This window comes from Acomys russatus, chromosome 29, assembly GCF_903995435.1.
Source record: "Acomys russatus chromosome 29, mAcoRus1.1, whole genome shotgun sequence".
Taxonomy (NCBI): Eukaryota; Metazoa; Chordata; class Mammalia; order Rodentia; family Muridae; genus Acomys; species Acomys russatus.
In genome coordinates this window covers 16,383,040-16,398,593 of record NC_067165.1, presented here as the reverse complement: position 1 = coordinate 16,398,593, position 15,554 = coordinate 16,383,040, and the positions used below count along the sequence as shown (strand labels likewise).

Genomic DNA, 15,554 nt, shown 5'->3' with positions numbered 1-15,554 from the left:
GAGAGAGAGAAAGAGAGAGAGAAAGAGAAGAGACTGAATTCTTACACTAATAATGAAATTTGTATTTCAATCTATGTGTGCATGAGTACTGTTTGCATGATAAGATGTATTTCTTTTTTCCTTCTTTCTTTCTTTTTTTTTGTTTTTTGTTTTTTGAGACAGGGTTTCTCTGTGTAGCCTTGGCTGTCCTGGACTCACTTTGTAAACCAGGCTCCCTCGAACTCACAGCAATCCGCCTGCCGCCCCAGTGCTGGAAGATGTATTTCTTATGTAGGTCTTGGTCAAATAGTTTGAAAGTCATGATACATTGATTGGCTTCTGTGATAAGTATGCACTGGTCTCCTATACCCTGCAGCCATGCCCAGTGTGGATCTGGCCCCAGCTTCCTGGTGAGGAGTCCTGGCTGGGTCTCCATTTCCAGCCTGCAGCTGGGCTCCTAACACCACTGAAGCTCAGCTCCCTTGACTCCGCTCCCCTGGCTCATGCACCTGCCCACAGGCTCTTTCCTGGCTTCCCCCAAGTCTGGCCTCTAGGCCTCTCCTCACTTCTTTCCATATGTCCCCGTCTCTCCCTTTCTGTGCCCGCCATCTTGGACACAGTATCTGAGCTGTGAGGGCCAGGATAGCTCTCCTTGGCACCCTCACAGCCCCCTCTCACTCAGAATGCTGCCAAATGGCTCCTCTGCTCAAATCTCCAAGTCAGGCCACTGCCTACTGTGTCTCCAGCCAAATCAGTCAACCTGCATTTGGACTCAGAGGTCTCTAGTCCTACCTCTGAGTTGCTTGAGTCTGTCTCCTACCTCCACTCCACTGTCCCCTCCTAGCTCAGGCCCATCCTGAGAACTGCTCTTCATGCCTATAGCATGGAGCACCCCCACACATTCTTTCCAGAAGTTGGCAAAGCAAGCATATTGAAGCACAGTGGTAATGGCTCTCCCCACAACCCCGATCTCAGTGCCTTCTCTGCATAGCCCTAACCCCAGCCCTTCCTCATGGCTAGTCCTGTCTCCTCACACTGCCCTGCCTGTCTCTGGGAAGCTCCTTTCTTCAGAGCAAGAGAAGCTGTCTTGCTTCTGGCTGGAAAACATCATCCAAGGCTCTACCTGCTGTAGCTCCCAGCTCTCCTTTTCTATTTGAACGTGGTTCTTGTCACCCCAGAATTGCTTGTGTCCTTCCACCACCGCCTACCGCCCCCGCTGACCGTAGATCTGGCCTCCCTGTAGCCAGGAGTTGGATCTAACTCTCTTTGGATGTCCAATTGCCAAGCATGTGTAGAGTGAAGGAGGCGTTTCTTCCACTGAGCCAGCAGCAGCAGTTGGTGTTCTAGAAGCTCCATGTCCCAGTGAGCTAAGAGACAACAGGTCCACCTCCTGCCTCCTAGGTTAATGTGGTTGTAGAGGCAGGTGTATGAGAAGACACCAAGCCAGCTTGTGGGTGTGCAGGGCAGAAAGGAGCCTGGTGGTTGGGTAAGAAGGCCAGGGGACCCAGCAGAGGTTGTTGGAGTGGTCCAAACAGATGACCTGGAGTGCACAGGAAGAGTCCCCACCAGGATCAGGAGCAACTGTCAGAGATTCGCTTCCCCTAACAGGATTCTGAAGTTCCTGGTAGCCAAAAGGAAATTCAAGGAGACACTGCGGCCATACGACGTGAAGGACGTCATCGAGCAGTACTCAGCGGGGCACCTGGACATGCTGGGGCGAATCAAGAGCCTGCAAGCTCGGTGGGTGTGCAGGCTTGGAGGATGGAGGGGTAGGGAGCTGAAGGTCCTTGGCCCAAGTGAGAGGGCTCAGGACCATATCAAGCCATCTGTGCTCTGTAAGGGTCCTTCCCAGGTGGTACACCTGTAAGGGTCCTGCCCAGGTGGTACACCTGTAATCTCAGCACTGGGGAGCCAGAGGAGGAAAGACCACGAGTTCTAAGCTAGCCTGAGCTATGAGACTCGGCTTCAAAAGAACAAAAGAAATCAGAACTCAAACCCAAACCAGAAGATCCTCGGCTTGCAGTGCACAGGCTGCTTGGAAGCTGAAAGCCAAAACGACAACCTCAGTGATAGTCCTCCGGGTACGTCCAGTCCACGCTCGTGCCTTGAGGGCTTTCCTTAGAAACCAGTCTCCAAGTACTGGAGTAACTGGCCTATAGTAACCACTTCCTGTCTTCCCAGGTAGCAGTGTGAAACAAATTACCTTTCGCTTCCTGCCTCTAGAATCCTGCATGTCCCCTAGGTCCAGGACTAAGGCAGAACCTTTATATCAAACCCCAAATTGCCTAGAGCTTTTCCTTCTCTTGTGTCCTATTTTCTCATGGGATGTTCATTCATTAAGTTAAAAAATACCAGTTGAGGCTGAGTATGGTGGTGCAGGCCTTTAATCCCAGCACTTGGGAGGCAGAGGCAGGCGGATTGCTGTGAGTTCGAGGCCAACCTGGTCTACAAAGTGAGTCTAGGACAGCCCAGGGTACACAGAGAAACCCTGTCTCGAAAAACAAACAAACAATACAGACTGAAGTGGGGCATGGTTGGTGCACACCCTTAATCCCAGCCCTGGAGAGGCAGAAGCAGGTGGATCTCTGTGAGTTTGAGGCCAGCCTGGTCAACATAAGAGAGTTCCAAGTCAGCAGGGCGACCTAGGGAGGCCGGATCTCAGTAACAACCACAGTAACGGGGGCTGGGGTGAGAGGTGAAAGGATCACTAGTTCAACCTATGTAAAGAGGTCAAGGCCAGCCTGGGTTACAAGAGACCGTGTGTAGAAGGGGGTAAAACGAACAGTGTTGCGGGGAGGAGTAATACAGTGCTACTTCTGCTGCTGCTGCTGGGGACCGAGTTGATCACTGGATTTAGTAACGTGGAGTTCCGTTAGGGGAGGGGAAGTCAGACTAGAGTGGCTTTAGAGGGAAAGGAGGCAGGGCTGCAGGCAGAGGGGTGAAGGTGACGTTTGCAAAGGCTCTGCCCACCTTCTAATGTCCCCTTTCCCAGCCTGTCATATCCCACCTCGAAGGCTCTGCTTATTATTTGGAGAACTCTCAAAGCTGGTGTCTTCTAGGCTCAAGCCTCCCTTGGGCAGGGAAGTGGCCTCTTCCATCAGAGTGGTCTGTCTTCCGGGTTAGCCGACAACTTAGAGTTCTTGTGGAAGGGAGGCGCAGTATGACTCAATCTCTTTGATGCTTTCTTTCCCCGACAGGGTGGACCAAATTGTGGGTCGAGGGCCCGGGGACCGCAAAACTAGGGAGAAGGGCGATAAAGGGCCTTCGGACACGGAGGCAGTGGATGAAATCAGCATGATGGGGCGCGTAGTCAAGGTGGAAAAGCAGGTGAGTGTAGGGAGGCCTTATACCCAGTGGCCGAAATAGCTGTCAAGGGTACAGCATTAGTTTAGCGCAGAGGCTTGGCCCCTGGAGGCCCTAGTAGAACCCGCGTGCCGAGTTCTGCTCGGCCAAGCTCCACCCTACAAACAAGCGGGGCTCTAAGAAAGCCCACTAACTTTCATTCTTGAAGGATTTTACCGGTAAGCTCGTCCTAACCACGCCTCCTACCTGGCAGCCCTATCATTTCCAAGCCCCGCCCCGTCCAAGCTAGCCCCCTTCCCCAGCGGCGCCCTGCCCTCGGGTCCAACACCGCCTTCCAGCCCCGCCCCGTCCCGCCCCGCCCACCAGGTGCAGTCCATCGAGCATAAGCTGGATCTGCTACTGGGCTTCTACTCGCGCTGCCTACGCTCTGGCACCTCGGCCAGCCTGGGCACCGTACAAGTGCCGCTCTTCGACCCTGACATCACCTCGGACTACCACAGCCCTGTAGACCACGAAGACATCTCCGTCTCGGCACAGACGCTCAGCATCTCTCGCTCAGTTAGCACCAACATGGACTGAAGGGCTTCTCAGGGGCGGGGCAGCCTTTGGTCTGCCCCTCGGACTCACCCCGAGGCCTCTGGACTCCTCTCTTACTTGAACTCGCTCCCTGGCAGGGAGAGAGGCCATACGCAGTATTGAAGCTGTCTGGGTGGGCGAGACACCGATGCCAGGTAGCAGCGCCCCGGGAGCACGAAATGCCAGGCCACGTGGTGGGGCGCAGCAGTTGCTGACCGGAGGCCTCTGGCCGCTCCAGGACCCTGCCAGCTCCATCAAGGCCCAATGTAGCCCGCCTGGCAAGGGCTCTGCCCCGTGAATGGGAGCAGAACTCTGGGGCCCTGGTCCCTGACCCAGCTTCTAGCTATGCAAGGTGTGGTCTCCAGGCCCGCCCTTCCAGGCAGAGCAGGGAAACCCTCCTGCCAAGCCCCGCCCCGCTAGGGGCTGGGCCCAAGGTGCCCCCACAGGTGCCTACAAAGCACAGGACTCTACCATAAGGTAGATGGGCATCATATATGCAAACTATGTTAAATATGCAACTTTGGGGACCCCCATGGGGTTCCTCTGCCCCTCCCTCACTGGGAGATGGGCCCCAGCAGTAGCTGGTCTCAGGCTGCTTGGCCATACTCCACCTCCGTTCTTTGGCTTATCATCCATCCCCGCCCAGCATGGGGCCTAAACCTCTCTGTCTTCTCCCAAGGGGGCAGTAACTGGGCCTTTCTACCCCTTCGCAGGTGTCACCTCAGGGGCTTCCTCTTGCTGCTTGGATGCCCACTCCTATTGGCCCTCCAAACAGTTTTGACAGTCAGCATAATTTCCTGTCATTTTCCCCAATCCTACCAGACAGTGGCCCACCACCAGGGACCACAAGCACGGCCCTATTATTTCTCCAGCAGGATGCCTCATGCACTGATGCACACAACCACACACACTTGGAGGCATGAGCACAAAGCCACTTGGTCTTTCTTGGGCAGGAGAAGAAGGTTTGGGGTACCCACGGCTCTTCCCAGGCCCTGCCTCAGAGTTGTGCTTGTTCCCCTCCTTAAGGTCCAGGAGTCCTCCGGTTGCCCCGAGGACTACCTCAGGCCTAGTCCTCTGGACCTTGCACGCCACTGGAGAGAACCCAGGCACATCCTCTTCCTAGGCCCAGAAAGGACACTTGCATCCAGTGCTAGAGCAACTGCACCTGGCTCGCACCTGCACTGTCCTCTGCCCCACTTTCTCACTTTGATTGGCAGCACTGCATATTGGCACAAATCCCCAAACACTGCGGGGTCCCAGCACCAGTTTTAGATCCCTACCCCTTTGTGTTCCTCTTCTGCAAAGCACAGTGCAGGTGGCAAGAGGGTGAGGGGCGGTGGACCAATGATGACACCCTGGGGGTTGCTTGGGAACAAGGGGCTGAGGCTGAACCGTCTGCATCTCATACTGGGACCTGCATGTACCAGTGCCAGGGCTTGGGTTGAATCTTGCTCAGCCCTATGGTGCCCAATCTTTGCCCTACCATTTGCATGTACCATCACGCCCTGGATGGAACCCATCCTGGCTCGCCTCTCTTGCATTGCACTGTCCCCAGAGAGCCACTCCACCCCCACCCCCCACCCCCCTCAGAGATGGAGCTGCAGAGAGGCTCTGGAGAATAAGATTACCCCGTGACCAAAGGAGACATGGGAAGAAGCCCTCTCTCCTTCCAGGATTGACGTCCCCTCACCAACCCGGTTCTCAGATATGCAAGTACCTCACTTTGTTAACTTATTAACTTATTGGTTTCATTAAAGTTTTCAGTAGGAACTGACTGGTCTCACTTGTGCTCCGTGGCTGAGGGCTGAGGCGCCTGGTGAGACAGTGGAAATGAGAGTTTGGAACTATTGTAAACCATACAAGCCCAACTCCATATGGCTCAAAGGAAAAAGACAAGACACGTCATCCCAGATAGCTAAGTCATCTAGATTTGACCTCACACACAGCTAAACCTACATGCTCACACACAGGCTAATCCCTTCTTCTGCTTGACTCTCCTCACAGGCACGCTGCTCTCGTGTGAGGACCAGTGAAAAGTGGATACCACTTTTCTGGTGGTTTGTCCTATGAGGAAACTAGAAAAAATGGCAGGGAACTTTATGTTTGGTGTGTGTGTGTGTGTGTGTGTGTGTGTGTGTGTGTGTGCGCGCGAGCTGTTTGCTTTTTGTTTGTTTTGAGGCGACCTCCATACCTAGCCTGTGGCTGGCCTTGAGCCTGAAAAGATTGTACTCTCAGCCTTATGCTGACGGTAGGTTTCTGTCTTTGATTTCCAACAGTTTGCATAATTCATTTTGTTCATTACACACATAAACACTGGTAATGAGAAAAAGAAAGAAAAAGGAAAAAAAAAAAAAGGATATGACTACACATTTAGCACCATGACAAAGCCAGTGCACCCAATCTTTGATTTATTTTTAGACGGGGTATTGCTGCATGTCCCAGGCTGTCCTCAAACATGCAATGATCCTGAGTGTGCGCACTACCACTTCCAGCACACACAGCCCTTCATTTATTGGTTCTGTGAGCAGAGAGGAGCCAATTACTAGGAGGCTTTTCACTTCTAGCCTCACTGAACTCCTTGGGGATACTGGGCCGGACATTTAGGGCTCCTTAGCCATGTGAGTCTCCTGGGGACAGGGACAGGACAAGAATGTAACATTTTAGATCATTGTCACCATTTCACAGTGATTCTCCAAAAAGGCTATGTGGTAGGAAGGTCACATGGCCTTCGCTTTCTTCATATAAACAAAGGCCTTATTTAAACTCGAGCCACCTGGGACGTGCCACCCTGACATTTATGGATCCTGCCAAATGATACTTAACCACCCAGGGCGCTTCCTCCAGTCTGAGAGAGAGAGATGGCAGGGAGAAAGAGCAAGTTTGTGGAGCTTGGAACTATGTAAAGGCAGTGTTCTGCTGGGGACACAGCGAGGCCTGCCTAGGCATGCACGCTTATACGCTTGCACGCTGACTGGCCACACAGCCTTTCTGATCCAGATGGAAAGAAAATACCAAGATCTCCACACTGAGTCTGATCCTTCCTTAGTATTCCTTTTTGGTAAAGTCGTAGTATCCCAGAAGTGCTTAGATTCTAATGCTGACCACAGACCCTCTGAACAGTCAATAGCCACATACCAACCCACACATACTGGACATCCGTCTAATGACAGTGTCTCCCACCAAGTAAGACAGAATTATGCTTCATACAAACAAAATCCTAGCTCTCTCCCTGCAAAAGGGGGAAACACAAAGTCCCACAGCCTTTAAACATATTTTATTTGAAGCCGGACAGTGGTGGCACTTGAGAGGCAGAGGCAGGAGGGTCTTTGTGAGTTCGAGGCCAGCCTGGTCTACAGAGAGAGTTCCAGGACAGCTAGAGTTGTTACACAGAGAAACCCTGTTTCAAAAAACCAAAAGATAAAAATAAAAAATTATTTGTATCATTTTTAAATTATGTGTTTGCATGTGTCTCTGTGTATGTATGTATGTATGTGCATATGAAAGCCCCTCATGGGGTAGAGACTGCAGATCTCCACCTGGAGCTGGGGCTACAGGTAGTTGTGAGCCATCAGACATGGGTGTTAGGAACACCAGGTCCTTTGGAAGAGAGCAGTGCACACTTAGTGACTGAGGCATCTCTCTGGCTCCCAGGTCTCAGCCCAACAAAAGAATCTGTATCCAGGAATTAGCCAGCCAGCCCTTACTGGGATGTCTTAGTTAATTTATGACTCAGTGGCAATGCTACCTGCAACCAAACACTAACCTCACACTACCGTCTTCTAGGAGACCGGCTGCCAAAGGACCACTCTTGCTCCAAAGGAGAAAAGGATTTATTCTGAGCCAGCTATGAGTGACCATGGCTCAGGGATATGAATTCAGGCTGCCCTGAATGACATCTTTATTGTGGGAGAAGTAACATGAGCTTTTATAGTCATAGACCAGAAGACAGTCATAAATCAGCGCATTTACCAAGTCCATTGCTAGGGACGTCAGGTGGACGGGATACAGCAAACCGGGGACATCTTGGCACAGGTTTCAGATTTGATCTGACCTGATGGATTCCTGACTTCTAAGCTGGGGGAACCTAGGTCTTAGAGGTAACAGTTCCCAAAAAATTTTACCAAATACAACTTTTTTTTATTTCTCCTTCTTTCTCTCTCAATCTCTCTCCCTCCCCTCCCTCCCTCCCTCCCTCCCTCTCTCTCTCTCTCCTCTTTTTCCTCTCCTCTCCCCTCTCCCCTTCTTTCTTCCTTGCCCCCTCCCCTGCCCACTTCTGTTCCCAGTGTTTTATGTATCCCAGGCTGGTCTCAAACTCATAGCTAAGAAGAGTGGTTCACAGCTTTTCCTAACACTGCAACCCTTTAATACAGTCCCTTGTGTTGTGGTCACCCCCAGTCATAATATTATTTCATTGCTACACTTCATAACTGTAATTCTCCTACTGCTATGAATTGTAATGTAAGTATCTGATACACAGGATATCTGATGGATGGCCCCTGAAGGGATGACCACCCACAGGTTGAGAACCAACAGCTAATAATGACCTTGACCTTTCTGATCCTCTTACCTCCACCTCCAAGGGCGCACCATGGCACTCAGTTGATAAGGTACTAGTGACCAAACTAGTGTCGCTGTGTGCTTGATAAGTGTTCTACCAATGGAATCACATCCCCAGCCCAGAGGGCAGTAACTGATGGAATAACTTAAAAGAGGAAGGGCTTATCTTGGCTTCTGGTTTCCACACAGTAGTCTGTCCTGGTGGGGAAGGCTTGGCAGAGTCCATGGATTCAGGAGCGCGGGCCTTCTTTCTTTCCTCTTCTTTGTTTTTGTTTTGTTTGTTTATTTTTGTTTCTCAACATAGGGTTTCTCTGTGTAGCCCTGGATGTCCTGAAACTCACTCTGTAGATCAGGCTGGCCTCGAACTCACAGAGCTCTGCCTCTTTTTTTTTTTTTTTTAAGGTTTATTCATTTATCTTATTTGTGTGAGTGTGTAAGTGTGTGTGTGTGTGTGTGTGTGTGTGTGTGTGTGTTGTGGTGTGTTGGTGTCAGCAGGGTCCAGAAGAAGGCAATGGATCCCCTGAGGTTGAAGTTTGTGAGCTGCTTGACATGGCTGCTGAAATTTGCACTTATGTCCTCTGAAAGAGCAACAAAGACTCTTAACCTTTGAGCCAAATCTCCAGCCCCACATGGGTTATTGTATCTTGTCAGAGCAGCAGCCAAAGACCTCAGGCTGAGGGAGGTCTTACAACTTTTAACTCGCAAGCTTCTGTGGCCATGTGCCACATGTGCCAGCGAGGCTGCAAGTCCAAAAGGTTTCACAACCTCCCGAAACAGCGCTACTCTCTGGACCAAGTGTGCAAACATACAAGCCTGTGCCAGGCATTTACATTCAAAGCATAACAGTAATAGACGGCGATTAAGGAGACTAAAGATAGCCCGGGATAATTGTGGCTCTGGATCTGCAGAGTTCTAGTCAATCACTCTGCAGACTCCTCAACTCAGATGGGGCTTTTAGAGGGAACTTTAATTTATAAAATGGGAGGGGAGGGCAGGAAAAAAAAATTAATGCTGCTGAAAAACCAAAATAATAATAATGTCACAACATCCCAAGTAAAGAAGAAGACTTTGCTTCTTTAGAATCTTTGTGTGTGTATGTGTGTGTGTGTGTGTGTTAACTAGCCTTTCATACAGACATATTTCTTTATGCAAAATATGCCATAGCAGGTGTATAACATTTCTCCTTACCCAACTCCCATTAAAAAAAAAAAAAACTTTTTATTGGTTCTTTGTGAATTTCACATCATGCACCCCAGTCCCACCCATCTCCCTCTCTCCTTGTACCCACTCTCCACCCTTGCAACCTCCCCCAACAGAAAAAAAAAAAAACTCATTGTGGAAGCTGTAGTGTGTCACAGTATACCCTTTTGCACACAAATCTTGTCTTGCAAACGTTCACTGCAATGACTCTTTGGTCTAGTGCAAGGCCTCTGGCTTCTGCTACTTTGTCAATACTGGAGCCTCACTGGCCCTCCTCTCAGCTGGCCTGTCCTTGTCTGTGTCATGGAAGGCCTGTAGTTCTGGATCTGTAGCACTGGCCCCTTCATAGACTTCAACAGTTCATCAATGGGATGGATGTTGGGGTGGCCTAAAGCCCTGGATCTGGGCCTGACAAGTATCTGAGCTTGTCAGCCCACAGGCCTTCCAGCTCTCCTCACCTGCAGCCCTTGCAACCAGGGCCAGCTCTACCCTGCTGCCCAGGCAAGGTGCAAGGCCAGCTCTCCTGCAGTGGTGCAGCTGGTGGGTCACGTGGCCAGTTCGTACCCATCCTCATGACCCCAGGGCCAGCTCTCCCACCTCCCACTCGCCCTTCAACCCCCCCTTTATTTCCCCTTGTCCTCTGCCAGTCCCTCAGTTGGTTAAGCTTTGATGGGTTTTACTTGTTTTTTGTTTTTAAGATTTATTTTTATTTCCTGTGTATGGTTGTTTTGCCTCTAAGGTGCATGCCTGGGACCCACAGAGGCCAGAAGAGGGCGTTGGATTCTCTGGAACTGGAGTTACAGGTGGTTGTGAGCTGCCATGTGGGTGCTGGGAGCCAGGTCCTCTGCAAGAGCAGTCGGTATTCTTTTTTTTTTTTTTAAATTTATTTATTTATTTATTTATTTATTTTGCAGTCTGTATTCTTAACCACTGAGCCATCCTCTCCAGCCTCTGGTTAGGGTCCTCTACATGGTGGACCTCTGCCTAAACTGTCCCTGAAGGCTCTGAAGGCTTTCATTCCTGCGTCGCTTGGGGTGTCATAGTTCTTCATTAACTTTTACTGTTGTCCATGGAAGTAAAGTAGCCATGGAGGGTGGCTGCAGGATCCACTAGAGAGACTAAAACTGTGGACACTCAGTTTTCTTTATAGCGTGACTGATGCAGTCCTCCTGCATGCTTTAAGGCACTTTTACCTTATAGTCCCCAAATACAGTACGGACACTATATGAAATAGTTGTTATACCGTATTGCTTATGGAATAATAATGAGAGAAGAGCCTGTACCTGATCAGTAGAAAAGCAATATCAAAAAAAAAAAAAAAAAAAGAAAAAAGAAAAAGAAAGAAAGATCTAATCTATTTATCTATCCATCTATGTCTGATATCTGTCTAGCCTATATATTTATAGTCTACCATCTATATACCTATTATCTGTTTATTGACCAGTCATCTATCATCCATTCGTCCATCTATCTATTTACCTACCTGCCATCTGTCTCCACAGTTGGTTGGAACTATGGACACAGAACCCACACATATAGAGGACAGAGGCTGACTGTTCAGAGGGGCCTTAGAGCATCCCCTGGAGTCCACCCTGCCCTGACGTGTAGCACTCAGCTCCCCCCTTGGTAATAGGGAGCTGTCCCTGCAGCCAGGACACTAACTCTTCCTTTGATTGCTGGTTATGTGGCATGAGGAGGTAAAATGATTTGAAAGCCCGTTTCTTCCCTTGAAGATGAAGACTTCCAACTTAGCGGGGGCCAATGTTACAGGAGCCAAATGCAAAACTTTGGTAAGTGGGTATAGCAGGTTGAATTTGTAATCTCTATTAACTGTCACCTCATATGGGAAAGGGTGGGAGGGCATATTAAATTAGTGTTTTGTTTGCTTATTTTTTCCCCTGTAGCCCACTCTATAGCCCAGTGTGGCCTCAGAGCTCCTTAAGACTCTTTAAAAATAAAACACCTGTTTATTGATGTGCGTGAGCACAAATGCAAACATCCCATCCACCGCGTGCATGTAAAAGTCAGGGAACAAATGACAATAGTCAGCTTTCCCTTCCCACCATGTGGGGGTCTGGGGACTGAGCTCAGGTCATCAGGCTTGGTAGCTAGTGCCTTTACCCACTGAGCCATCTCTCTGACCCAAGGCCTCAAACTTACCTTGTGTCGGCCTCCCTAGTGCCTGCAATTAGGGATCCGGACCTGAGAAAATGATCCTCTGTTAGAAAGAGGCCTTGAATGCATTCATAAATTCGTTGTTTGTTTGTTTTGATGAAGTGGTGGTACTGCCGAGGATCGAAACCAGTGCTTCTCACGTGCCAGGCAAGCATCCAGCCACTAAGTCAGCCCCCAGGCAAGCATTCAGCCACTAAGTCAGCCCCCCTGGTCCCCTGAGTGTCTTTAAGAGAAAGGAAGAGGGAGATTATAAACACAGAAGAGCAGGTGCTTTGAAGGCAGATATGGAGGCAGGACTATGCTGCCACAGCAGAGAAATGCAGGCAGCCACCAGCTGGAAGTCAGTTCCCTGCAGGGAGTACCCACACCTCAGCTTAGACCCAGTGAAGCTGACCTTCTGCCCTGCAGAATCGTGACTCTGTTGTGTGGTCTCAAGCCATCAAGTTTAAGGGGACTCATCGCAGTAGACACAGGGTGATTTGAATCAGTTCTGGTGACAGGGCCACTCTCACTGCCTCCTGGCCTTCCTGGGACCTTACATTCTGTGCTTGTCCCTCATGCTGGGACGTGTCCAGTGGAACCCACCTGACACCAGGTGGCTCAGGGCCCATCATGGAGGGGTGACATGTTAGGTCTTTAATGTTTGTCTCTGCTGGTAGCAGGCGACATGTGTTGGCACAGGCCACAGCAGTCTTGGTGATGTAAGTCCATGTGTTGGGTCCACAGCCTGTGCTCTGGCCTCCGTGTCTGAATTGCCCATGAGAACGCTGAGACGATACAGGGAGGGCCTGGAGAAAGTTGGCCTATTATCTACCAAATATGCCATCTTGTCTGTCTCTCTCCTCTGCCACGAATCCTTTTTATTGAGAGTTTTAAAAAATATTTTATTTATTTCTATTTTATGTTTTTTTTTTAAATGTTTGCCTGCATATGTGTCTGCTTCAGGGTGTCAGATCATAGAGTAACAGACAGTTGTGAGCTGCCATGTGCGTGCTGGGACTTGAACCCGGGCCCTCTGGAAGAGCAGTCAGAGCTTTTAACCGCCAAGCCATCTCTCTGGCCCTGAGATGTTTTTTGAAACACAAATATCTTTGAATTTTGTGCCACAACTGAAAGCCAATCTGAATACACCTTTCCATCTCCCTTATCACCAATGCTTTGCTTCTCAAATCCTGCACCATTCGGTCAAACCGGTACCCACTGCTCATAAGTCAGTGTCCATCCAGACTTTTGTCATCTCTCAACCCACACAAAAGGAACAAGCAAACACACACACACACACACACACACACACACACACACACACACACACACACAAAGGCAACCCAGGTGTGGTGGCACATACCTATAATACCAGCACTTGGGATGTGGAGGCAGGAGTGTGGGGAGTTCAAAGTTATCCTCAGCTATGGAGTGACTTCAAGGTCATTCTGGGATGTAGGGGATCCTGTCTCAAACAAACAAACAAACAAACAGAAAAGAAAAGAAAAAACAAAAGGACAGCAAGATGGCTCAGCAGGGCCAGATGTGGTGGCACCAATTGCTCAGGAGGCAAAGAACAGAAGATCTCTGTGAGTCTGAGGCCAGCCTGGTCTACAAAGTGAGCTCCAGTCCAGCCAGAGCTACATCTCAAAAAAAAAAAAAAAAAAAAAAAATGCTCAGCAGGTAAAGGCAGTTGCCACCAAGCCTGGTGACCTTAGTTCAATCCCAGAACTCACATGGTGGAGGGAGAAAGCTAACTCACTCACGGTGTCGTCAGATGTGCTCACCTGTGCCAAGGTTCACATGTACCCCTCCAAGTATAAAACAAACAAAAGCATCGCCAAGGAAAAGGCACCCTGAAGGGTAAGTGGGATCTAGCCAAGCAACGATGTTGGTAGCGCTGTTGGAGGCTTTCTAGCTAGTGGGCATAGCGTATGTAAAAGCCCAGAGGCACTATAAAGTGTGGCGAATGGATGAAAAAGAAGAAAACCCGCTGATAAGGCTCAGATAGGAGTGAGCTGCTCAGGGAGGGAGGTATAAAATGGGACATTAGAATTGGAGGCTAGGGCCAGGTGTGGTGGCGCACGCCTTTAATCCCAGCACTCGGGAGGCAGAGGCAGGTGGATCGCTGTGAATTCAAGGCCAGCCTGGTCTACAAAGTGAGTCTAGGACAGCCAAGGCTACACAGAGAAGCAAACAAAAACAAAACAAAACAAAAAACCCAAACAAACAAACAAACAAACCCCCAAAAACAACAACAAAAAGAATTGGGGGCTAGGAATTTGCAAGAGTTTGAGAGAGATGACCCTGTGATCCAAGCACTGGGGAAGCAAAGGCAGGTGTGAGTTAGAGGCTAGCCTGAGCTACACAGCAGGACCCTGTTTCAAGAATCCTAGGGCTGGGACTGTAGCTTGGTCATAGATCACTTACTTAGTGTGTGCAAGGCCTTGGGTCTGGTCCCTGCCACACGCGCACGATCGCGCTCACAGATTTGCAGTTCATAATTCATTCCGAGGAGGCAGGAAGTGAAAGCGTTCGATTAGGAGCCGCACTGGGGTAGATTTGTACCTTAAAAAGTTTTCTTCCTAGGACGGCAGGTGGGTTTTCGGGACCGAGGCTGGGTTGTGGGAGGCGGCAGTTAGGAGACTGCTACAGCCAGCCAGCCAGCCAAGCAGTGGATGTTAGCAGCCTGCACAAGTCCCATGGCGGGCCACTAATTGAGTAAATGCCCACTGGGCACCCAGCTGTATGCCAGACCCTAGCTCAGCACACTATGCAGGATGAATAGGTGTAGGGGGATGAGTTACAGCTCCGAGGTCATCCAGGCCCTGGGGGAGACAGATGCTCCATTAGCCAAAGCACAGGTCGTCTTCTAGGTTTGTCTGGCTCAGCAAGGAGAGTTTGCAGGTGGCCGTGGGAGTCCCCGAACTACCATCACCTTGAGAGCAGATACGATTTTTAGCTTGGTGTGTCATTTATCTATCGCTGTGAAACAACGCACCCTGACTCTTAATGGCTTAAAGCAACAGTCTCTTTATTCTTGGTTCTGTGGTTCAGCAGTTCGGTCTCGAAATCAGCTGAGCAGTTTTGCTGGCCTCACCTGGGATCGCAGATTGTGCTTGTAAGCATCTGGCACCTCGCCCGAGGCTGGTTGCTTGGCTACGGTTTGAATACATGCCCTAAAGTTTCTCCTCCAACTCTACGGCCCGGTGGAAGTGGTTGAACCTTTAGGAAGTAACTAGGTTCCAGAGAACTGCGCTCAGAAGGGATCAGTAAAGGTTTTCTGGAGTTGGATTAGTTCCTTCCAGACCTATTTATGATTGGTTGGGAGCCTGCCATCTCCCCCAGATGCCTGCCCCACGCGAGCAACTAGCACTCTCATGTGCATCCCACTCTCTCGTGGCGCCATTCACAATGAGCACCTCACCGAGTCTCTTGAGTCTCCACAAGCTGAGCTCTTTCTTTTATAGGAGTCTTCTTCCTTTCTAAGGTACCCAGCACTGAGTATTTTGTTATAGTAACTGAATGGACCAAGCCAATAACCTAAGATGGTCTTACTTGTCCAGCGTTTCATGGACCCTAGTTGGCCCACAAGTTGGATTGTTTCTCTGAGCCTCTGGTTTCTCATCTTCTTGCAGGTTGCAGTGGGCTTTTGTTGTTGCTGCTGCTGTTTCTCACAGCCAGATCACAAAAGCGAACAACTCTGGAGGCCCAGGCTCAGCAGCTGTGCCAGGCAGCCTGGGATTGCAGTGGGCTAGGGCTCAGCTCCTGTGGATGGCACT

At 50.0% G+C, this 15,554-nt stretch overlaps 1 protein-coding gene across 1 annotated transcript in view; it reads left to right on the top strand.

Moving 5' to 3' along the window:
- The window catches only part of Kcnq4 (potassium voltage-gated channel subfamily Q member 4), a 51,791-nt gene extending 46,953 nt beyond the window's left edge, over positions 1-4,838 (top strand). Inside the window, exons 12-14 of the mRNA XM_051171659.1 lie at positions 1,588-1,719; positions 3,177-3,306; positions 3,649-4,838. Coding sequence (XP_051027616.1) covers positions 1,588-1,719; positions 3,177-3,306; positions 3,649-3,861 — 475 coding nt within the window. The 3' untranslated portion in view covers positions 3,862-4,838. The remainder of the gene's footprint in view (positions 1-1,587; positions 1,720-3,176; positions 3,307-3,648) is intronic.
- Positions 4,839-15,554: the final 10,716 nt, after the last annotated feature.